The sequence below is a fragment of the Camelus bactrianus genome, chromosome 4 (assembly GCF_048773025.1).
Source record: "Camelus bactrianus isolate YW-2024 breed Bactrian camel chromosome 4, ASM4877302v1, whole genome shotgun sequence".
NCBI classification, from domain to species: domain Eukaryota; kingdom Metazoa; phylum Chordata; class Mammalia; order Artiodactyla; family Camelidae; genus Camelus; species Camelus bactrianus.
In genome coordinates this window covers 35,099,068-35,122,675 of record NC_133542.1, presented here as the reverse complement: position 1 = coordinate 35,122,675, position 23,608 = coordinate 35,099,068, and the positions used below count along the sequence as shown (strand labels likewise).

General features: G+C 41.0%; 1 protein-coding gene across 3 annotated transcripts in view; it reads left to right on the top strand.

Moving 5' to 3' along the window:
• The window catches only part of APBA1 (amyloid beta precursor protein binding family A member 1), a 210,192-nt gene that overhangs the window by 118,069 nt on the left and 68,515 nt on the right, over positions 1 to 23,608 (top strand). For all 3 annotated transcript variants that reach the window (XM_074361664.1, XM_074361665.1, XM_010952751.3), the window contains exon 2: positions 12,522 to 13,784. In XM_074361664.1, coding sequence (XP_074217765.1) covers positions 12,591 to 13,784 — 1,194 coding nt within the window. In that variant the 5' untranslated portion in view covers positions 12,522 to 12,590. The remainder of the gene's footprint in view (positions 1 to 12,521; positions 13,785 to 23,608) is intronic.

The following is a 23,608-nucleotide window of genomic DNA, read 5'->3' as shown; positions in this document are numbered from 1 at the left end:
GGAGAAATATTTGCAACTGTATGACAGTCAAAAGGTTAATATTCTTAATATTTAAAAAAAAAAAAGCCCTACAAGTGCATAAGAAAGGACTTGATAGAAAAGCAGGCAGTTCATAGTAAAGGAAATGAAATGACCAATAAGCCTATGAAAAAGAGGGCACTCTGTTAGTTGGCAAAAATGAAATATACTGATAACATCTGTTGGGGAAACCATTTCCCTGCCTCATGATTCCTTGCAGAATAACGCTGGAGGCCCCTCTCCCTGCCCATCATATCCTCCTCTCCAGAAGAGGAGGACTGTTTTGTGAATTTGGGGAAACAAAACTGAGGGTGTTGGGTAGGTGCCATCTGGGTCCTCTTTTCCAGCTCTGCCTGCCTGCAGTGAGAATGCATACCGATGTGCCCCCCGCCCTTGTGGTAGGCATCCTGAAAGCACTGTAAGGCAAAATACAAAAAACTGGCCATTCTGCTAACTCGGGAGGAGCGGTGTGTGGGAAATCTCTGTGCCTCCCTCTGGATTTTGTTGTAAAGCTAAAACTATTCTAAAAATAGTCTTTCTTTCCTTTTTTTTTAAAGTAGTATTTAAAATTATATATGTCACCAATAAAAATATAATTATTAAACACTGGGAGACAGAGGAAAAGGAGAGATTAAGTACTCTAAATTCTTATCTTTCATCATCTTTCATACCAGGAAGTCAAAAGATACTGCCTAAATTAAGTCAGTAAATTGTGATTTTAATGTAGAGTTAAGGATGTAAGCTATAGAATTAAAAACAGTAACAGGATTTTTTTTTCCTTCTGTTACTCAATGATTCTTTCTTGAGGCTAAGAGATAATGACTTGTTTCAAGACCTCGCTGAAATGTCCCCGTATACTAGCTGATTAGAGTAACATAAGCAAGCTCCATAATTGTATTGTTCTAACACATTAAAAGTTAATTTAATAACCGTTGCAGTCCAGTGCAGGCTATTTCTGGTCAGTAGGCGGTTCTCCTCCATGTGGTCAATTCAAGGATCTAGGCCACTTGCTTTTTGTGATTCTGATGACCTGCAGGTCTCAAGACTCTTCTGCATCTAGCCGTGGATGGTGTGGGAGAGCATGTAAAAGGCGAACTCACTCCCTAAATGACCTGGCCCAGGAAGGACATCCTCACTTCCACTTTCATTCCCCTGGGGAGACCTAGTCACGGCCCCATCCACATGTCAGCAGGGCTCATAAATGTAGTTCTTGGTGACAGTTCCACATCATGGAGGGTGATCTCTAATCTTTGATGGGCAACAAACCCTTTCTGCCACACTCTGTATTCAAATAGCTATAAATAAATGGCATGTACCCCTTGCACCTACTCAGAAGGGCATGTGGACTCTGAACACTGGAAAGTCAAGTGTTGTGCAAGCAGAAAGGATGGCGTGTTGACCAGATTTGCTCTGAGTTCTCTGAATATTTTTAATTCCCTTCCCTTGCTCTGATAGCATTTAATCAAGCACCTTTTTGAAATTACTTTCTTTCCTTTAGTAGATCTGTCTCTTGTAACTGGATAGCATATCCTTTTTGTAAATTAATAAATTAGTGTAATGATGGGACAGTGGAAGGGGATGTGGAAAGAGACCAGGCAACACGCTGCTCCCTGGTGGCGGCTTCATTAACATGTGTGTGACTGAACTGGTCCTGTAAACTCTCCTCCCCCTTCGTGTTCTTATCTGTAACATAAGGGACTCCTTGAGCTTTGCCAACCCTTCCTGTTCTAAATTTTTGTTACTTTGTAATTCCATCCATCCGTGAACTGATAATGCGGAGTTTCTGGAGTGCTGACAGAGTGACCACAGCCTGGACTACATAAGTATAGCAACTCTTAAAGTCCTTTACCACTCCCACCCCTGCCACCTGTCACAGAGACATCACTCCTGATGGTGAGGCTCAAAGAAAGATAGAGGCTGAGAAACAGCATGGTAGCAAGGAACCTGACGTGGTGAGAAGTCTCCATCAGTATCAGGAGAGAAAGTCTGCATGGGGATTCAGCTCATCAGCTCCACCCCAAAGCCCTCTTCAATAAGAAAGGGTGATACATTTTCCCAGGCACTTTACAGTTCCTAAAGCCATCCCTGTAAGGTAGGCAGAATAGGCTATTATTTTCATTACATATTTAGTGTTTTTTAATAGGTTCACAGTTCAAACATCAGAAAGTAGAAAAAGGCGTGTGGTGAAAAGTCCCCCAACTGCCCAGTTCTCATTCTTCACCCTCCCTCTCCAAAAAAGAAATAACTACTGGTATTAGGTTTTTGTTATTTCAGAGAATTTTTACACATATATGTTCTTTTTCCTCCTCTTCTGTGTATATAACAATATTCATTACACACTGGTCTGACCTTGCTTTAATTTAATATATCAGGCCATTCTCTCTACTGTCTGTAGGTAAAAATCACCCTGTGTTTTATATAATTCCATCTATAATTTATTTTTATCAATTTTAGCTGTTTCTGGTCTTTTGTGAACACACACTAAACTTTAGTAATTTCGAGTTATATGTAAGTCATTTCACACCCCTGAGTATGAATATATACATAAATTCCTCAGAGTGGTCATTTTGAGAGATACTTTAAAATTACCTGTCATTAACCTATTTTTAGGTAAGAAAAGATGGTAAGAATTTGTGATTGCAAGTCAGGGGCTGCACACAGCCTGCCTGCTCACAGGTATGATTTTCCTGCATTGGAGCTAGCTGGGCGTGCGGAACACAAGGTCAGAGAGGTCTGGTGTTGGGAGCTGAAGCGGCTGCTGTGACGTGGGCATACAGAACACTCCCCAGCTCACCGAAGTGCAAGCTGAAGGAATGAGGCGTGGCTGCAGTGTGCTGGGAAGTCTCAGTGGCAGATGTAAGCCAAGCACTACCAACGTCTGAGCAAGCACTTTGTGAGCCAGAAGCCCAGGGTGTGGGCACCGGCTTGGTGGGAAGCTCCAGAAATAACAGTTGTGCACACATCGCAGGCTGGCCTTTGAGCCAGGGGGCCAGGAGGTGACAGTCAGGTGCCCGCTACCCATACCTGAGTCACTGGGTCTTAGATCTGGGACAGTGATAGAACAGGGGCAGACTTGTGGCCAACCACATGTCATTTAAGCTTCAGTGAGGGACAATGCGGTAGTTTTGTAAAAGTGGAGCAGCCTTGTTTGCACATTTTAAGTAATAAATACATATATATGTGTGTTTATTGATATATTCGTAGATAATGTAATATTTATGTTAGATATAATATATTTAAATACTTTAAATATAATATATTCTATGTAATATTCACATATAATTTATATTTACTTATGTATCTAATTTTCTTATATATATTACATAGAACATGTATAATATAAAGTATATTTTAAATATATAATATATTTACATAAAATATATATTTAAATAATGGAATATATATTTTTTCATATACTTTATTTCTTAGAACAGTTTTAGTTCACAGCAAAATTAACTGGAAATACAGAGAGTTCCCACATGCCTCCTGCCCCACACACACATGATCTCTCCCCTTTGTCAACATCGTGCACCCGAGTGGTACATTTATTTCAATGGATGAACTTACATTGACACGTCATTATCACTCAAAGTCCGTAGTTCACATTAGGATTCACTTTTGGTGTTGTATATTCTATGGGTTGATACGTATATTTTTTATTCCTGTTCTTCGTGCTACATTAACTCATTTAATTCACCAATAACCCTCTGAGGCAGATGCTCTCATTACCCCCATTCAGAGAAGAGGAAACTAAGGCACATAAAGTTAAGTGGCTTGCCCGAGGTCACATAGCTAGTGCGTGTTGGAACTGAATTTGACCCAGGCAGTCTGACTTGCTGTGTGTTCTTAACTGCTATGCTCTACTGCCTCTGACTTGATTCCCCAGTCCCTGGGATTCTCCTTCCCCTTCCCACCCCTCCTGCAGGTGAGAGAAAGGGCTCTCTCTGTTCTGACTTTGCCTGGCCTTCCCAGAGCCTCATTGCCTGTTTGAGGAATCTTTGAGCAACTTCTGTTGTTCTCTGCAGCAGGGGCCCTGGGTGCTGAAGGGCAGGAGCTGTGGTTCAATGTGGCCATGAGTCTGAGGGGTATCGCTGAGGGGGATAAAAGAGGAAAGGGAGGGTGATCCTGGAAGTGATGGAGAGGATAAAGGCGCAGTACAGCAACGCTGGCCTCGGGGCCCAAGGAGATTAAAGGACAGCAGTGAAAACTGGGAGAGGAATATGGGGCTGGTCCCTTGGGGAGACCAAAGACCAGACAGCATAGGACTTTTGGCTCTAGGTCACAGCAACTATCAAGGTTTTCACTCATTCATTTATTTGTGATTCATAATTTCCTGTTATTTGGAGGAAAAATTCTGATAATTGAAGGGTCTTTTGTTGGTTAAACAAGGTGATGGAGGAGGGTGATGGTATATGCTTTTGAAAGAGCTCAAACATAGCTAAATTGTTCTGCAAAAGAGAGTTTAGGAAGCCCAGAAGGAAGATCTAGAACCGCACTGTCCAATATGGTACCAGTAGCCACATGTGGCTATTGAGCACTTCAATGTAAATTCAAAATGGATTCTGATGACTTAGTAGGGAAAAAAAGAATGCAGACTGTCTCAGTAATAATTGTTTATATTGGACATATGTTGAGATGATAATAGTTTGGGTATTATTGGGTAAAATAAAATCTATTATTAAAATTAATTGGACTTTCTTTACCTTCTTAAAATGTGACTACTAGAAATTTTAAAATTACATGCGTGATCTGCATTGTATTTCTACTGGACTGTGATGATCCAGAGGGAAGGGACAAGAACCAGGAAGACCCAGGACTGTAGGGGATGGTCCCTGAGAGAGGGAAGTCATATAGCTGATGACAGAAGAGGAAGATAGGGGAAAGTTAATCAATGAGGTTTGGAGGGGAGGAGAATGCATGGGATGTGCAATGTAGTCTCTCACCTGAGTCTCCCCTAGGAAATCTTCAGTAAAATCTACATTCTTTTTCAATAAAACAAATTAAAAACAATTTCCTCTGGAGAAGCTCAGAAGTCTTCTCTTGAAGTGACCAAAAGCCTCTAGGTCCTAGGAAAATCATGTTTGAATTCCACTGCTCTCATTTGGGGCCTAAATGATGTTAATTAACTAGAAGAAGAGTATGGCGATGCTGCCTTTTTATATTCTAGTCAACAGGTCCAACAAACTTTTAAGAGTTTCCAGACTCTCTGTGAATTTTTAAGAGAAAGTAGTTTTCATCTCTCCCCACGTTGTGTTTTTTCCCCCGTTAACTTTTTGCTAATGTGACTGAATTGAGAGAGTTGGTTGTCAAGAGCTGGTTGAAAAGATATGGAATTTCCAGCTCATCAAATTCAAATTCAGGCCATCACCAATCTTGCTACCTAATAGTTGCTTAATGGATTTTGTTCTCTGGGAGTTGTGAAGTTGAACTGTCAGGGAGAGAACGTTTCTGGATACAGCTGCTTTCATCATCTAGGGTAGCTCTTGCACATCAGATTTGAGGCATAACCGGAAAAATGTTTGAGGATGATGGCCAGCATTCCCAATGCTGCCTTCTTGACCTGTGAGTAAAAGAAACTTAGACACCAGAATTTAATTAGAAGCTTTGTTATTAGGATGGTGACTGACATTCTGGGGAAGAAAAATGCTAGAGGAGCTTAGAGAAAACTTGAGGGAATAGAGGGAAGCAAGTGAACTGACTTTCTAATGAGCCAAATGATCTGTAAAAGTAACAGTAGAAGTAGATTTGCGGTGATGTGGTCTCAAAGGAAAGACTACATTTTAATGAATTACTGTTCAATTCATCCTGAGCCTGGTGTTCCCCCATTTCCATCTCCTTTTGCAGTCTGAAGTAATGAGCCTCTGAGAACTAACAAGGCTGAGCTGATTTTAGAGATTTACTATCATGAACACTATAGCACGGTGTGTACGTGGCTTTCTGTATAATAACGAAATATCAGGAAAATAGTCCAGATTGATTGTAGCTGGTGATTTAGTACCCCTGAACTGAATGTAATATACCAACAGAGATAATAAATGTAGTGGAGGGTGAAGAAAGGAAGTTATGTAGGGGCATGAAACAAGGGATTGTAATGGAGAGAAAATATCAATTTTGTGTAACCCTCAATAAATATGGATTATATAGATATGTCTGACTTTATACCTGGGGCATTTCACAAAAATTCAGATAAGACTTTTAATGGGCTTTGATTTCCAGAGAATGTCCCTTGAGTTTTCTATAAAATTTACAGGGTTTCTTCTCTGAGTTTCCCTGGTTGCCTTAAGCTTATTTCATGTATTTTATTGGAATCAGAATGATAAATGAATGATTTGATTGTCAAAGGGCTAGACAAAGAGCCAGACAATAAGGCAGTCTGCATAAATTCAGAATTTTCTCTTTAATCAGAGCTCTGAGGTCAGAATGGCTGAATTAATCCAAGTGGATGATTAATTTTTCTGCCTGGTTAGTGTTCACCACAATTTTATAGATTTCAGGGTGGATGAAAGGAATGAACCTGATTTTGTAGCCATCACACAAGAATGTATTCCTCCAAATGGCCCTCGTCCCTCTGCTTACTCTGCAAGGATAAAAGTATATGCTAAAGATGTGGCCATTGGCCAAATGATATTTAAAGCCCTCTTTGGGAATTGACTTCAGAGCCCAGAGTCTTTTTAATAATCTTGGCTGTCACATACCTTCCTTTAGGGATAGATTTCGTATTTGGAGAACATCAAACAGCATTCGCAGCCAAATCTTGTAAATAAGGTGGATGATAAATTTGGATGACGCCCTTTGAGTTCACAAATCAAACATGACTAAATATGACTATTGAATATTGAAAATGATTTGCTGGTAGCTTAAAAAACCTCAAATTAACTTTGAAGTCAGTTCCAGTAAAGGAGTGGCCAAAGTATTTTGAGCAAAGGCAGTGCCCTTGGAACTTGTAAGTATAGAGAGTCTGCCAAGGTGACTATTCTAAAAGGGACTGCATCAATTTAGATGTTTGTTTAAAAAAAAAGATCAATAGCACCACTTCATGGGTGCAGTGAAATGTAATAGGAAGAACAGCAAGAGCCAGAGGGATCTACCTCCGCCTCTTTTGGCTCTGAGTGACCTTGGACAAGTGATTTAAGCTGTCTTAGTTTCTGCTTCAAAATTAGCAATTGGAGATAATAATTCCCACTGAGACTGCTGTGAGGGTTAGAAATACAGCATGTAAAACACCACGTATATTGGCTGTCACATAGTACAGGGTCTGTGATTATTTGATGGGCTTATCTATACCCAACCTTACTTCAAAATGGATTAGAAGTAGCTTAAATGCTTGTTTTCCACCCCTGCGTAGCCTTATTTAGGAAAGGGTAATGTTAATGAATGTACCATGGGCTCTAATCATTTATATTAACTTTTTCTTTTTTGCTTTTTAAAAGCGATGTATTGCTCTGTTAAATACCAATTACGGTGTGTGCAGAAAATGCACTAATCAATGTTAAATAGCCCTTACAACATATCAAACACTATTCTAAGTGTTGTGTACATATATATATATATAAGTATTAGCCTGTAACATCCAATAACCGTGTGATATAGATACTATTACTATGCCCATCTTAGAAATGGTAAAATTGGAGCATTTTCTGTGATTAAGTTATACAAAATCAAAGAGCTAATAAGTGATGAAACCAGGGTGCAAATTCAGGCAGTCTGTAGCCCACACCTGTCCCCCTTAACAGTACAATACCTCATTAAGTGTAGTGAATGACAGGATGATCCTTTAGGTATAAATTTGATATTTGAAAACTATTAAGCACTATTTTTTTCAATTTTATTTTTTATTGAAGTGTAGTTGATTTACAGTGTTACTTTCAGGTGTATAGCAAAGTGATTCAGTTATACACACACACACACACACACACACACACACACGTATACTTTTTTCAGATTCTTTTCCATTACAGTTAAGCACCATTTATAGCCAACTCTTGTAAATAAGGTGGTGGTAATCCTTTGAAGTCAACATCAAATATGACTTAATATTAGAATAGAATATTGAGAACGATTTGCTGGTAACTTCACATCCCAAAAATTAACTGTGAAAGCTGTTTCTATAAAGGAGTAGCCATAGTGTTTTGAGCAATGGCAGTGGCCTTGAAACATGCATGTATAGAGTCTACAGTGGCTTGTTGAGAAGGACAGGACCCACCTACCTATGCTGGCCAGGTGCTGGAAGGGAAATCCAGCTGCCATATAGACAAAAGTGTGGTCCAGCAGACAGCCCACTATCTCTAAGGGATCAACAAGTGGCCATCTAGACAAGTCGTTGGCATTCTTGATCCAGAAAATAGGGTAACCAGGGTCGTGAGGCAGCCAGCATTGGGGCAGTCTGTCCATAGGGGAAGAACCCAAATCACTGGATGGAAGGAAGATTAGGGGGCAGATCCACAAGAGCTTTCCATTGGCCAACCCAGACAGAAGCCAGAGGAACAGGGGGCTATTGATCCAGCCCATAGAGGCCCACAGGGCACAGAGTGGAGTGGAGAAGGGGCAAAGTGGATCTTGAGAGGGAAACTGCAGATGTCCAGCCCGCATGTCTTCATTGAAGCCGGACAGGATCGGGGACACATCCCTGAGTTCCAATCACAGAGACCTCATTCTGGTTGACATCTGGTACTCAGCTCACTCTGAAACCATCACCAGTACCATCTGCCAAGCCACACTTCACAATTTCAGGCACAAGGATATCAGGGAAAACAAAATAATAGTTTGCTGAGGCAAGATATTCTGTGTGAGGAGGCTTTTTTTGACCACATGAGCCTATTTAAACTGAAAGGGATTTTAGGAAGGAGAAATGTGTGTTCTGTATCCATCTTGGCTCCCAGTATCATTGAATTTAATTTCCAAAGGATTCAAAGGAGACTAAGCTTTAAAGAACTCGTCCTTTTTACTTCTGTCTTTTATATGCTACTCTTTTTATAAACAGAAGCACTGTGTTTAGATGAGCTGATGATTTGAATGGGATTCTTCATGTCCTTTGGATCCCCTATAGATGTTTCACAATCGATCTCACGGAAGGAAAACACATGTATAGGGTAGGGAGGATAGATAAGGATACCTGGATATTCTTATTCTCTCTCTCTCTCTTTTTTTAAATGAGAATCATTAATCTCCCAGCCTATGCAGATTGCATGTGTGTGTGTGTGTGTGTGTGTGTGTGTGTGTGTGTGTGTGTGTGTGTGTGTGTGTGTGTGTGTGTGTGTGTGTGTGTGCACTACATCCAGGGCATAATTTGTTTGGCAACTACAACTGTTGCTATAGAAATTAATGGTCTCAGTGTCATGGACAGTATTTGGCTTCATAGCAGACATCACGCTGACTGGAACAGTAGGTGTGCAGGTGGATTAGGACAAGCTGCAGTCCCAAGAAATAGGACTTTTGCTTGCAACTCCAGCAGGGAAAGACAAGCAACATTCGTTAAGTCCACGGGAGACAATTGTACTACTTTAAATATCTGCAGAAGTATAAAAACGTATATAAGTGAAATCATATTGTTCAATCTAGTTTTTTCAGAAGGGAGAATGGCTAGTACAATCTTCCTCTTTTCCCACTTGTCCCGGCTCCACCTTCATGTGTTTCCCTACACCTGCATTTCTACTCCCCCGGCCCTCACACACACACACACACAATAACTCTCCAGGTTAACAACCTGGTGTGATTTCTTTCATTCTTTTTTACATTGCATTTTGTCTTCAGTCAGACCCTTCTAAAACTACTTCTGAATGTGTTAAAAGGGACAGTCTACTGGAAATTCTTATTAACAACTACTGAAGAAGAGATCAACCAAAGTAATTTACAGCCTCCCCTTCTGTTAATCCCAAACCAACAGGAGCCTCAGCTAACATTATGAGCTGCCTGGATTTAACTGCTGAATCACAAAATGTGTTATTTCTAAATGGTGCACTGCAGTGGTGTTCACTTTTTCCAGCCTAGCTGTGGAACATTCCAGAGCCAGGAGCCAGAAAGCCACCTGTGCGTCACTGCTGGCAGTCTGGATTCCATCACCCCTGCAGCCAAGATGCCACAGCACCCCGTCCTCATGTTGTGTGGCTGCTCCTGCAGAGGGGACTGTCTTGCCTGTGTCCTCCAGGTCATCAAGCCTTTTTGTGGAGGGGGAGGATTTTCTTCAACCAGCTGCATCTCCTCCCTTCTACTCTCTCAGCCCCCAGAGGCACATGGTTCATAATCTGGGACATTGACTAGATGATGGCACTCTTCTCCTAGGCCTCAGTTCCCAGGATGCTTACGAGCTATGAAATCCAGACCCTATAAGGCCAGCAGCACTTGCATGATTCACAAAGGTGATACCGTTGTCGTTGTTTTAGCTCATCTCCTTTTGTAGCTTGAACTTATTTCCGTTTTGCATTTATCACCAGGTATGATAATTATCAAAGCTGTTAGCCCTTGAAGGCTGGGCCCGTGGATTAGACACTTGGCATCCTCCTTGCCTTGCACAGTGCCTGGTACATATCTGATAAATGCCAACTGGACCAGTGCACTCAAAAGTAGGGAAGTGTTGACTCACTAGAGTTCTTTGGGCACGTAAAGCATCAGAAGAAGGTGGAGAAGGTTGCATGGGTAGATAAGGGCAGCAAAGATTCAAGATGGAAATAAGAAATGAGTTCTCCAAAGGCTAGGCATGCCATTATCTAAAAGGCCCCTGATATTGGGGAATGGGAGATAATTTTTTTCTTCTTAATCACTAAAAATTTATTGACTACTTACTGTGTACCTTCTGTGCTTGGCACTGGGGAATCAAAGATAAATGATGTGTCCTCTTTTCTCAAGGACTTCATGTTATTTGTAAAGAACAGTTACTCAGAATGACAGGTAATATAATAAAATTATATATAATACATAATAAATACAGAGAGAGTACCGTGAGGACAATGGGAGCCCTGCTGGCCCCCTCCTGTCTCCCCATCCTCACCTCCTACCACATCATCCCTTACTCACTTCACACACCTTATGTGAAGACACCTTATGTCTTTGAATACAGCAAGGCCTTTCTCACCTCAAGGCCCTGCCCTCAGATCTTTACCTGGCTGCCTCTTTTTCCATCAAAGAATGGGGGAAAGGCGATACTTCTGCTTTAAGATGAGTTTGGTAGCTCCATAATGGCCTCCTTTACTGCTGGCTGTCATAGTGCTTGAAGGAAACTGCTGTAATTGTGGTTGGTGTTGAGTAGCTATAATGCATCCTAATGTTAGAGAGTCAGTCAGATGTCCCTGGTCCTCCAGGAGCTTTCTGCTGATGCATTAAAGAGTTCACTTCCCATATGTTTTGTCCATTTGTAAGCTGAGCTCTCCAAAAGAACACTGTGAGAAAAGTTCACACGTTGAACCCACTTGCCACAGTGTCTTGAAATTGTCGGGATCCTGCCTGTTTCTGTTGTTCTTTGCATCCTTTGTATTTGTTTCCACACACTGTACACAGATTATGCTAGAAAGCTATTTTGTGACAAGAAGGATTGAGAGAGGTTGAAAACAAAACTCTCTCTTTAGCTACAAGTCCCTCTGGAAATAAGGAAAGAGGCCTACTCATATTTTAAGGAAATGAGCATGTTATCCAGTATCAGCTATAATGCTAATTCATAGAATCAAAGAATTTTAGATCCGGGATATATGAGGGAAGTGAGTGTTAGCTAGTCAGTATGTGTTTAAGTGTATCTGTCAGAACACTAGCCTCTAGAAAAGAAGTGTTTCTCAAATAAGTTTGAGAAGGAACCCTGCATCCTGTATCTCCCCCCCCTCCCTTGAATATTCACAATGGAAAATCAATTCCAACTCCGCTTTTGACCACGGAGTCTTTTTCCTTTGTGTAATAGCTGTTAACGTCCTGCTGTAGGACGAGAGTCTGTTCTCATAGTGAGAGACAGAAAATGAAGCCACTTCGCGGAGGCAGCAGAGCCAGTAACGACAGGATGAGAACTGCTGAGGGCTGATAGCCTCCCCCAGAATGGCTCCGTATTTGTATTGACAGCAATGGCTTCAAAACATTCCAGGATGATTTTTTTCCCCTTGAAATTTACTTAAAGAATCATTTCTAAAGTATCTAGGATCCTAGTTTAATTTAGAGAGATTTATCCCTTAGCAGATGGAAAATGCGTCAATTGGCTCGTTCAATTTAGTAGTACTCTATTCAGATGCATCAGAAATGGAACCGAATAGTAACCCTGATGAGGAACTAAAGGCTCACTAGGGCTCTCAGTCTGAGGGGTGGGGAAGGGAGAAAGCCTTAAGCAATTAAACAAGAAGGTACGTAATTACAAATTACCACACGTGCTACGAAGAAGGTGCACTAAAGATTGAGCTTAAAATTGCAATCACTGTTTAAATGACCCAGATTCAGAAAGGATCAATAACAGCTGTTTTTATGGTTATCTTGGCACTCAGCACCTGACTACAGCCTGAACCACTTAACAGCCCCTCCCCTTCTCGTTCTTCCAGCCGGGTGGAGCAAAATGAGCTCGCAGTGAGCCAGCCCAGCCTCTCTCCCAGCCGACCCCGACGCCCACCATGAACCACTTGGAAGGGGCCGCGGAGGTGGAGATGACCGACGAGGCGGCAGGCGGCGAGGTGAACGAGTCGGTGGAGGCCGACTTGGAACACCCCGAGGTGGAGGAGGAGCAGCAACAGCAGCAGCGCTATGCGGGCCGCCCCCCGCGCGGGCGCGCCGTCGAGGACCTCTGCGCCCAGCCCGGGCAGCAGCAGGAGGAAGAGGAGCGCGGTGAGTGCCTGGCGCGCTCGGCCAGCACTGAGAGCGGCTTCCACAACCACACGGACACGGCCGAGGGCGACGTGATCGCCGCGGCCCAGGACGGCTACGACGCGGAGCGCGCGCAGGACCCCGAGGACGAGAGCGCATACGCCGTGCAGTACCGGCCCGAGGCGGAGGAATACACGGAGCAGGCGGAGGCCGAGCACGCCGAGGCCACGCACCGCCGCGCGCTGCCCAATCACCTGCACTTCCACTCGCTGGAGCACGAGGAGGCCATGAACGCGGCGTACTCGGGCTACGTCTACACGCACCGGCTCTTCCACCGCGGCGAGGACGAGCCCTACGCCGAGCCTTACGCCGACTACGGGGGCATGCAGGAGCACGTGTACGAGGAGATCGGGGACGCGCCCGAGCTGGACGCGCGCGACGGCCTGCGGCTGTATGAGCAGGAGCGCGACGAGGCGGCGGCGTACCGGCAGGAGGCCCTGGGCGCGCGGCTGCACCACTATGACGAGCGCTCAGATGGCGAGTCCGACAGCCCGGAGAAGGAGGCTGAGTTCGCGCCCTACCCGCGCATGGACAGCTACGAGCAGGAGGAGGACATTGACCAGATCGTGGCCGAGGTCAAGCAGAGCATGAGCTCTCAGAGCCTCGACAAGGCGGCAGAGGACATGCCCGAGGCCGAGCAGGACCTGGAGCGCGCCCCCACCCCGGGCGGGGGTCGCCCCGACAGCCCCGGGCCGCAGGCGCCAGCGGGGCAGCAGCGGGCGGCAGGCAGCGCGGGCGGCGAGGTGGTGCAGCGGTACAGCAAGGAGAAGAGGGATGCCATCTCGCTGGCCATCAAAGACATCAAGGAGGCCATCGAGGAGGTGAAAACCAGGACCATCCGTTCGCCTTACACCCCCGACGAGCCCAAAGAGCCCATCTGGGTCATGCGCCAGGACATTAGTCCCACCAGGGATTGTGACGACCAGAGGCCGGTGGATGGAGATGTAAGTGTATGCGGGTTCGGGCTTGCTCAACATCACGCTTGGCCAGGAGGGGAGACGGGCGCTGGGTGGCCTCGTTTGTCATTGGGAAATGACTTGATGAGATGGATGATCTGTGGGGATGCTAAAAAATATGTCCACCTTAAGCCTCAGAAACAGCTTGCACTTAAGCGATCGTGAGTGAAACACAGGTGGGAGGGAATTAAGTGTCGAGAGGTTGCCGTAAATCAGTGGTTCTCAAACTTCCTGGAGCATTTGTTCAGAAATTGATTTCCAGGCGCACCACTCCCCATCCCCCAGTTTCCCACTTAGAAGTTATAGGCCGTGGCCTGACATCAAATAAAAAGAAAAGGAAAAGAAAACGAGTCTGGATTGAGTAACGAGAGACTTTATTGGAAAGGTTTATTGAAAGAAGGAAAGGCACTGTTGTAACAGAGGGATGGGGACTGTTGCAGTAGCAGAACCTCTGACTGTAAGAACTGCAAGTCCCTAGGGTTAGGCAAAAGGGGGGTTCTTTTATAGGGAGGAATAAGCAAGGCTAGAAAGAACAAGGGGTGAGGACATGCGATGAAAGCATAACTGGAATGCGTTGCCCACAGGAGAGTGTTTTAACCTGAGCCCAGCCTATTCCCAGGACGGGCTGTTAAGGGAGGGATTGTTGTATGGCCAAAGCTCAGGGACCTGGAAGAAGGCGAGAAGCTTAATCGAATGCTAGTTAATAAGCATTTTGTTCTGATCAGTCAGCAGTTCAGCTAATCATTTGTCTTGGAGGGTCTGTGTCTGGCCTCATCATAGGTAAATGAGGGGGCACCTGTGAGTTTCTCAGGTCTTCTGGGTCTTCTTGTACAAGCCTTTTCCAGAACACAAAAGGGGTCGGCATTCCTTAACCTTTGCTGTTTTCCTGAATCTCAGGGCTCAGGTGAAGTTCAACATTATCACCAGTTAGTTCCCAGCTAATGCTGCTGGTCCCAGGACCACAATTTGAGAACTACTGCCTTAAAACAACCCCTTAAAGGTTTGAAACGGACATTGTGGCCTCTTTGGAGGAAATCAAAGAAGTATCCTTCGGGGCCTTTGCCAGCCAGGGGTGTCTGCAGTTTTTTCACCCACCCTTGACTTTCAGGAGAGGCTTAATTTTCATTTCTGGTGGTACCAGCGCGTCCTTCTCACCTCCCAAGAGGCACGGTTTTGAAATGAATTAGACTTTCTGTGAAGAGCTACAGAAAGCTATTGCTGCCCTGTTGACATTTCATTTTACGTTTTTTGAAATACCAAAGAAATTTGATAACTTGGCAAGCTTGGGTGTTACAGTCTATTCAAAACAAATCAAGAAGGCTAACCTTTGCCCCCACTACCTGGCTCTAAAGATTCTCTCTCTGCCACAACTCTCACTTTTCCATGCTCTTGAAGAATTTTTAAGCACTTTGATTTAAAGAGGGAGCTTGGAGTAAAAGAAGGGTCAAGAGGTTAAGTTCAGTTTCATTTAATTCTGCATTTATGATTGCACCAGGCTATTTCTCAGTATACCTTTTGGAGTGGGAACCCATTATTGGTAGCTGTTCATTTTACTTATCTGTAAAGGGTTATGCAGCTCAGAGAGGTATCATTCGCCTCTTCTTTTAGTAACAGTCAACAATGGCTGTTAGCTGATTAAATCGCAGGCACCTTCAAGGAAAGATTGGAAACAGATTGGGAAAGGATCTGCATCCTCCCCAGTAAGGGGGCAGCATTTATTGGGTCAGTCAGTTCAGCATGCTCAGTATCTCCTCTCTCTTGTCCAGGCTACACAATCAGACAGTTAAAAACAGATGTGCACTTGGGCAGAATTCTCAGTGACCTCCAGCTGTCTCCAGGTTTGTGCTGGCTAGCAGGGAGGGATGCAGAAAGCATTTTGCAAATGTAGTGGAAATGGAGCAGGTTTTTAAAAGTGGGGAGCTGGCAAGAGGCTGGGTTCTGCACCCTTTTAGAAATTTGAAGAGCCATCTGCGAAGAAGCTGCAGGAGCATTTGGTCCGGGTGTGGCCTCTTCCTTTATCTCTCTCACCTGCGCCAGCTCCACGAAATGACTGCCTTAACCACCCTGTCCCTGCAGCCTCACGATAAATCCACAGCACAGCCTAACTTGGGGGCGGGGGCTTGCTTTTACCTATTTGAACTAGAAGAACAACTTAACCCTCTTGCATGATGTTTCATTCAGAAGTAGAATTGATTCTAGAATATTGGGTGATGCTCTAGAAATCCATCTGACCAAAAATTCAACTTGACACTAAGAAATTGGTGAGGGCTTACTGGGTTAAGAATAGTTAATACAAAACAAAACCAAAAACCTGTGCCTTAAGCTATTCTGCCAGCCATCTTAAAGTCATTTGAATTGGTGGGTTGCATGTCATCTGTTATGCCTTATTTATAGGAAGGACCTTCATTTGCTTCCTCTTTGATGGTATTATGGGAGAATATATAAGTATATGTATTCTGTTGATTTCCATCTCAGCATCAGAAAGTATTTACTGAATGTTCATGCCGTGTATGCTGTTGTAGAAGATGGAAAAGCACTATTAAAAGCAGTGTGGTCTGAAGTCTTTCTGGAAGGTACTTGTTAAAAATACAGATTACTACCTTTCCTTCCAAAACCAAAATACCTAAAGTGGGGCCAGTGGTCTGTGGTTTTGTTTTGTTTGCTTTGTTTTATTTTGTTTTGTAAAGTCTCCCTGTGATTCTTAACTGCATAAAATAAATAAGTGAGTGAGAGCCACTGATTTAAAGGACAGATATCACCTGAGTAGTTTCCCCACGTAAGATCTGTGGATTGGAGACCTAGCTAAATCTCTTATTAGCACAAGGAAGGAGCTGCCCCACTCCGGTTTCAGTCAACAGGCCTGAAAAAGGGGCCCTGGAATTCTTGGTACAGAAGCAGTGCATTCCCCAAAAGATCAGGAACTACAGCAGAGCGAATAGACAGAAATATAAGCCACGTGTACTACTTGCCAGAGATGTCTGCTGATAGCTGAATCTGCTTTTAACACTACTTTTAATTCCCTCAGAGCTTTAGCGTATTTCTCTTATGTAGAGGATACTTGCTGGTGACTCGTACAAAATGTGAGGATAGGGTTGCTCATTAGCAGGAACTTACTGAACGCAGACTAGATGCTCAGCACTGAGTGAAAATAATTGCTTTCTGGAAAAACAGTTATAAATGCTTTTCTTCTAGAAAAGACTCTCTTCCAGATACATGTTGAAAACTACCTCCCAACCTCCTTCATGAAAAATATTGTCAATGAATGACCGGTTCTTTTTTTCTCATTGCTTTCTTTTTTTTAAAAAAAAATTGAAATATAGCTGATTTACAATGTTGTGATACTTTCTGGTGTACAGCATAGTGATTTAGTTATACATGTATATACACACACACACACACTTTGCCATATTCCATCTTCATTATAGGTTATTACAAGCTATTAAATGTAGTTCCTGTGCTAGGCAGTAGGACTTTGTTGTTTATTTTGTCTATAATACTTTGTATCTGCTAATCCCAAACTCCTAATTTTCTCTTCCCTCTTTTCCCCCAGTAACCATGTTTCTTTTCTGTGTCTAAGTTTCTGTTTTATAAATGAGTCCACTTGTGTTATTTTTTTTTAGATTCCACATATAAGCGATACCATACGATATTTGTTTGACTGACTTCACTTAGTATGATAACCTCTAGGTCCCTCCATGTTTCTGCAGATGGCATTAGTTCATGGTTTCTTATCACTGAGTAGTATTCCATTGTGTGTATATATATATATATATATCACAACTTTTTTTTTGAGCATTGAATATACATATTTTTATTGAACTATAGTCAGTTTACAACATCGTGTCAGTTTCCGGTGTACAGCATAAATGCTTTTCAGTCATACATGAACATACATAAATTCATTTTCATATTCTTTTTCACTGTAAATTACTGCAAGATATTTAATATAGTTCCCTGGGCTATACAGTGTGAACTTGTTTATCTATTTTATATATATTAGTTAGTGTCTGCAAATCTCAAACTCCCAATTTATCCCTTCCCACTCCCTCCTCCCCCCAACCCCATAACCATATACAATGTAGTATTGTAAACTATAGTCACCATGCTGTACATTACATCCCCAGATGGTATTTATCTTATAACTGAAAGTTTATACCTTTTGACCTCCTCCACCCATTTCACTGACAATACCCCCCCACCCCTGCCTGGTCTCTGGCAACCATCAATCTATTTTCCTTTTGTATGATTTTCTCTTTTCGATGCCACATATAGGTGAGATTATATAGTTACTTATCTTTCTCTGTCTGACATTTCACTTAGCATAATACTTTCAAGTTTCATCCATATTGTTGCAAATGGCAGGATTTCCTTCCTTTTTATGGCTAAATAATGTTTCATTGTGTGTGTGTGTAATATATATGCAGTTATATAAACAATATACATTCAGTGGACACTTAGGTTATTTCCATGTCTTATCTATTGTCAGTAAGGCTGCCATGAACATTAGATACATATATCTTTTTGAAATAATGATTTTTGTTTCCTTTGGATGAATACCCGGAAGTGATTTCTTGATCATAGAGTAGTTTTATTTATAATTTTTGAAGAATCTTCATTCTGTTTTCCCTAGTAGTTGCACCGGTTTATATTTACACCACTAGTGCACAACGGTTTCCTTTTCCTTCTTTTTTTTCCAATCTTCATGAATGATCAGAACGTTATTTTATTCCTGTCACATTTTTATTTAAAATTCATGTATTTCAAATAATTTTTTCTGATTCTATAGAAGTGCATTTTGTTACTGTGCAAAATGATTACTAATCAAAAGAATGTTATGAAATAGCATGAGTCTTTACTAGATCATTGTATCATTTTTTTCTTTTGTTGGATAAATTTGACATGTAACATTGTGTAAATCTAGGGTACACATCATGTTACTTTGGTACCTTTATATATTGTAATATGGTTGCTGTTGTAACAATAATTAATACATTACATACTCATTACAATATTACTGTGTGCTTAATTGTACATGAAATCTCTATGGCTATTTTGGTACTTGTTACAAGTTGGTACCCTTAAACACCCTCAGTCTTATCCCCCTACCCCAACACCCTGGTAACCACTGTTTTACTCTTGTTTTGTTTTCTAAACATGTTTGATATCGTGTGCGTGTGTGTGTGTGTGTGTGTGTGTTTTAGATTCCACATATAAGTGATCTGGCTTATCTCATTACCAAAATGTACTCAAGGTCCATCCATGTTGTCACAAAAAAGAAGGATATCCTTCTTTCTTGTGGCTGAATAATACGCCGTTGTGTATATACCACATCTTTTTTATCCACTCGTCTGTTGGTGGGCATCTGAGTTGTTTCCATATCTTTCACAATGGGCTATTGTGAATAATGCTGCAATAAACATGGGGTGGACACATCTTTCCAAATTCCTTTGGGTTTTCATTTCCTTTGGGTATATTCCCAGAAGTGGAATTGCTGGATTGTGTGGTAGGTCTATTTTTAATATTTTGAGGAACGTCCATGTTGCTTTCCATAGTGGTTGGAGCAATTTACATTCCCATAAACAGTGTATAAGGGTTTCTTTTCACCACATCTTCTCCAGCACTGGTTGTTTTCTTGTCTTCTTCATAATAGTCATTCTAACGTGTCTGAGGTGATGTCTTACAGTTGTTTTGGGTGCATTTTTTTTTGATGATTAGTGATGTTGAGCACCTTCCCCTGGGCCTGTTGTCCATTTTGATGTCCTCTTTGGAAAAATAACTGTTTAGGTCTTCTGCATATTTTTTGTTTTGTTTTGTATGGATGGGGCACAAGATCAATCAAAAAAAATTTTTAAGCTGTGTTCTTTATATATTTTAGATGTTAATGCCTTACTCAGTACATGACTTGCAAAATTTTTCTCCCATTCTGTAGGCTGCCTTTTAATTTTGTTAATTGTGTCTTTGCTATGCAGAAGCTTTTGAGTTTGTTGTAGTCCCATTTGTTAATTTTTGCTTTTGATGTTTGTCCCTTTGGTATCATGTCAAAAAAATCCTTTCTAAGAGCAACATCGATGCACTTCTTCCCTATGTTTTCTTCTAGAAGTTTTATAGTCTCTGGCCTTAAGTTTAAGTCTTTGATCCATTTTGAGTTAATTTTTATGAGTGATGTGCAATAGGGGTTCAATTTCACTGTTTTGCATGTGTTTCTCCAGGTTTTCTAGCACCATTTGTTGAAGAGACTGTCCTTTCCCCATTGGGTGTTCTTGGCTTCCTTGTTGAATATTAGTTGACCACATATGCTAGGATTTAATTCTGGGCTCTCTATTCTGTCCCATGGGTCTATGTGTCTATTTTTCTGTCAATACATATTATTTTATTTCTATGGCTTTCCATTGTAGTGTGTAATAAAAAAGTGTGATACTTTTGGTTTTGTTCTTTTTCTCAGCATTGCTTTGGCTATCCGAGGTCTTTTGTGGTTCCACATAAATTTTAGGATTGTTTCTTCTCTGTCTGTAAAGAATGGCTTTGATATTTTGCTGGGGATTGTGTTGAACCTGTAGATGGCTTTGGGTAGTGTGACTGTTTTAACAATACTAATTCTTCGGGTCCATGGACAAGGGTTCCCTTTTCTGTACAGACTCGCCAGCATTTCTTACCTCTTGTCTTTTTGAGAACAGCCTTTCTAACAGGTGTGAGATGACATCTCATTGTGGTTTTGATTTGCATTTCCCTGATTAATGATGTTGGGCACTTTTCCATGTATCTATTGGCCATTTGTATATCTTTGGGAAAATGTCTATTCAGTTTCTCTGCCCAATATTAAAATCAAATTTTTTTGATTATTGAGTTGTATGAGTTATTTATCTATTTTGGATATTAATCCCCTAACATACATGATTTGTAAATATTTTCTCTCATTCTGTAGATTGCCTTTTTGTTTTATCAGTGGTTGCCTTTTCATTTTATCAGTTGTTTCATTTGCTGTATGTAAGATACTCAATTTTTATTATTTTGAGATATAATTGACACATGTAACTTTAAGGTGTACAGTGTTGAGTTCATAAACATACATTGCAATATGATTGCCATTGTAACATTAGCTAATACCTCTATCATGTCATGTAATTATCATTTCTTTTTCTGTGGTGAATATAAAGATTAATCTCTTAGCGAGTTTGTCTATAATACAGTATCATCTATAATCAGTATATTGTACATTAGATCTCCAGGATTTATTTATTTACAAGTTTCAAGCTTGTACACCTAAACAATATCTTTTCTATTTCCTGGCCCCCCAGCCGCTGGTAACCGCCATTCTATGTTCTGTTTTTACAAGTTTGGCTTTTTCAGATTCCACATACAAGTGATAACATATGGTATTTGTCTTTCTCTAATTTATCTCAGTTTAATGTCTTCAAGGCAAATCCATGTTGTCACAAATAGCAGGATTTCCTTCTTTCTCATGGCTGAACAATATTCCATTGTCTTTATCTACCACATCTTCTTAATCCAGTCCTTCATTGATGGACTCTTAGATTGTTGCCTTACCTTGGCTATTGTGAATAATGGTGCAGTAAACGTAGGAGTGCATGTATCTCTTTGATATCCTATATTTATTTCCCTTGAATGTATACCCAGAAGTGGGATCTCTGGATCATATGGTAGTCTTAAAAAATTTTTTTGAGGAACCTCCATTCTGTTTTCCCATAGTGGCTGAACCAATTTACATTTCTACCAGCAGTGTACAAGGGCTCCCTTTTCTCCAGCAGGTTTTCCTTAAGTTTTAAACTCTGTTTATACAAGCATAAGAAGTCTCTTTTAGGCATTTTCATTCAGTCCTCATATTTTGAATACCTTTAATATCACCAATGAGACCTCATTTCCAAGAAATCTCACCAACACTCCTTATCTCTTGTCGTCTTGTTGACAGTTGTTTTAACAGCTGAGGTGATATCTCATTGTGGTTTGGATTTGTATCTCCCTGAAAATTAATAATGTTGAGCATCTTTTCACGTATGTGTTGGGCATTTGGATATCTTCTTTGGAAGAATTTCCGTTTAGTTCCTCTGCCCATTTTTAAACTAGATTTTTTTGTTGTTGTTATTGAGTTGTATGCATTGTTTATATATTTTGGATAATAGCTCCTCATTTGATATATGGTTTGCAAATATTTCCTCCCTTTCTGTAGGTTGTCTTTTCATTTTGTTTATTTCTTTTGCTGTGAAGAAGCTTTTAAGTTTAATACAGTCCCATTTGTTGATTTTTGCTTTTATTATTTGTGCTTTTGGTGTCAGACCCAGAAAATGATTGCCAAGACCAATGTCAAGGAGCTTCTTACCTGTTTTTTTTCCCCCCTTGGAGTTTTATGGTATTAGGTCTTATGCTTAAGTCTTTGATCCATTTTAAGTTAGCTTTTCTTGAGTAGTGTAAGACAGAGGTCTAGTTTCATTCTTTTACATGTGAATATCCAGTTTTCTCAGCACCATTTATTGAAGAGACTGTCTTTATCCAATGAGTATTCCTGGCTCCCTTGTAAAAGTTGACTGTATATGCATGGGTTGATTTCTGGGCTCTCAATTCTGTTTTTGTTGTTTTATTTTGTGTGTGTGTGGGGGGTGGTAATTAGGTTTGTTTGTTTGTTTTTTAACAGTTACTAGGGATTGAACTCAGGACCTGGTGCATACTAAGCATGCACTCTACCACTGAGCTATACCCTCCCAACAGTGGGTTCTCAGTTCTGTTCCATTAGTCCATGTGTCTGTTTTTATGCCAGTATCATGCTATTTTAATTACTATAGCTTTATAATATAGCTTGAAATCAGAAAGTGTGATGCCTCTAGCCTCATTCTTCTTTCTCAGGATTGCTTTGGCTATTCAGGGTTTTTGTGGTTTTATATAAAATTTAGGATTATGTTTTCCACTTCTAAAACATACCATTGGAATCTTGATCAAAATTACATTTGGATTTGGGTAATATGGACACTTAAGCAATATTAATTCTTCCCATCCGTGAACATGAGATATATTTCCATTTATTTGTGTCATCTTTTATATCGTTCATCAGTGTCTTGTATTCAGGGTAGAGATTTTTTTACTTTCTTGGTTATATTATTCCTAGGTAGTCTTTTTGATGCTATTGAAATGGGATTATTTAAAAATTTATTTTTCAGATAATTTGTGTTTAGTGTAGAAAAATGCTATTAATTTTTATCTGTTAATTTGGTATCCTGTGCTCTACTGAATTTGTTAGTTAGATCTAACAGCGTTTGTGGAATAGTTAGGGTTTTCTATAAATAAAATCATGTCTTTTGCAAATAGAGACAAATTTACTTCCTCCTTTCCAATTCTGGTGCCTTTTTATTTCTCCTTCTTGCCTGATTGCTCTGGCAAAGGCTTGCAGCACTATGTCGAATAGGAGTGCTGAGAGTGGGCACCTCTGTCCTACTCCTCATCTAGAGGAAAAGCTTTTAACCTTTCGCTACCAAGTATGATGTTAGCTGTGGGCTTGTCATATACCACCCTTATTATATTGAGGTCCATTCCTTCTGTACCTAATTTGTCAAGAATTTTTATTGTGAAAGGGATTAGAATTTTGTCAAATGCAGTTTTTCTGTCTACTGAAATGATCATACAATTTTGTCTGTCATTCTATTACTGTGATGTATCACATTGATTTTGTGTGTCTTGAACCATCTTTGCATCCCAGGTATAAATCCCTCTTGATTATGGTGTCTGACCGTTTTAATATGCTGCTGAATTCAGTTTGCTTGTATTTTGTTGAAAAGGTTTGCAACTATATTCATCGGGGATCTTGG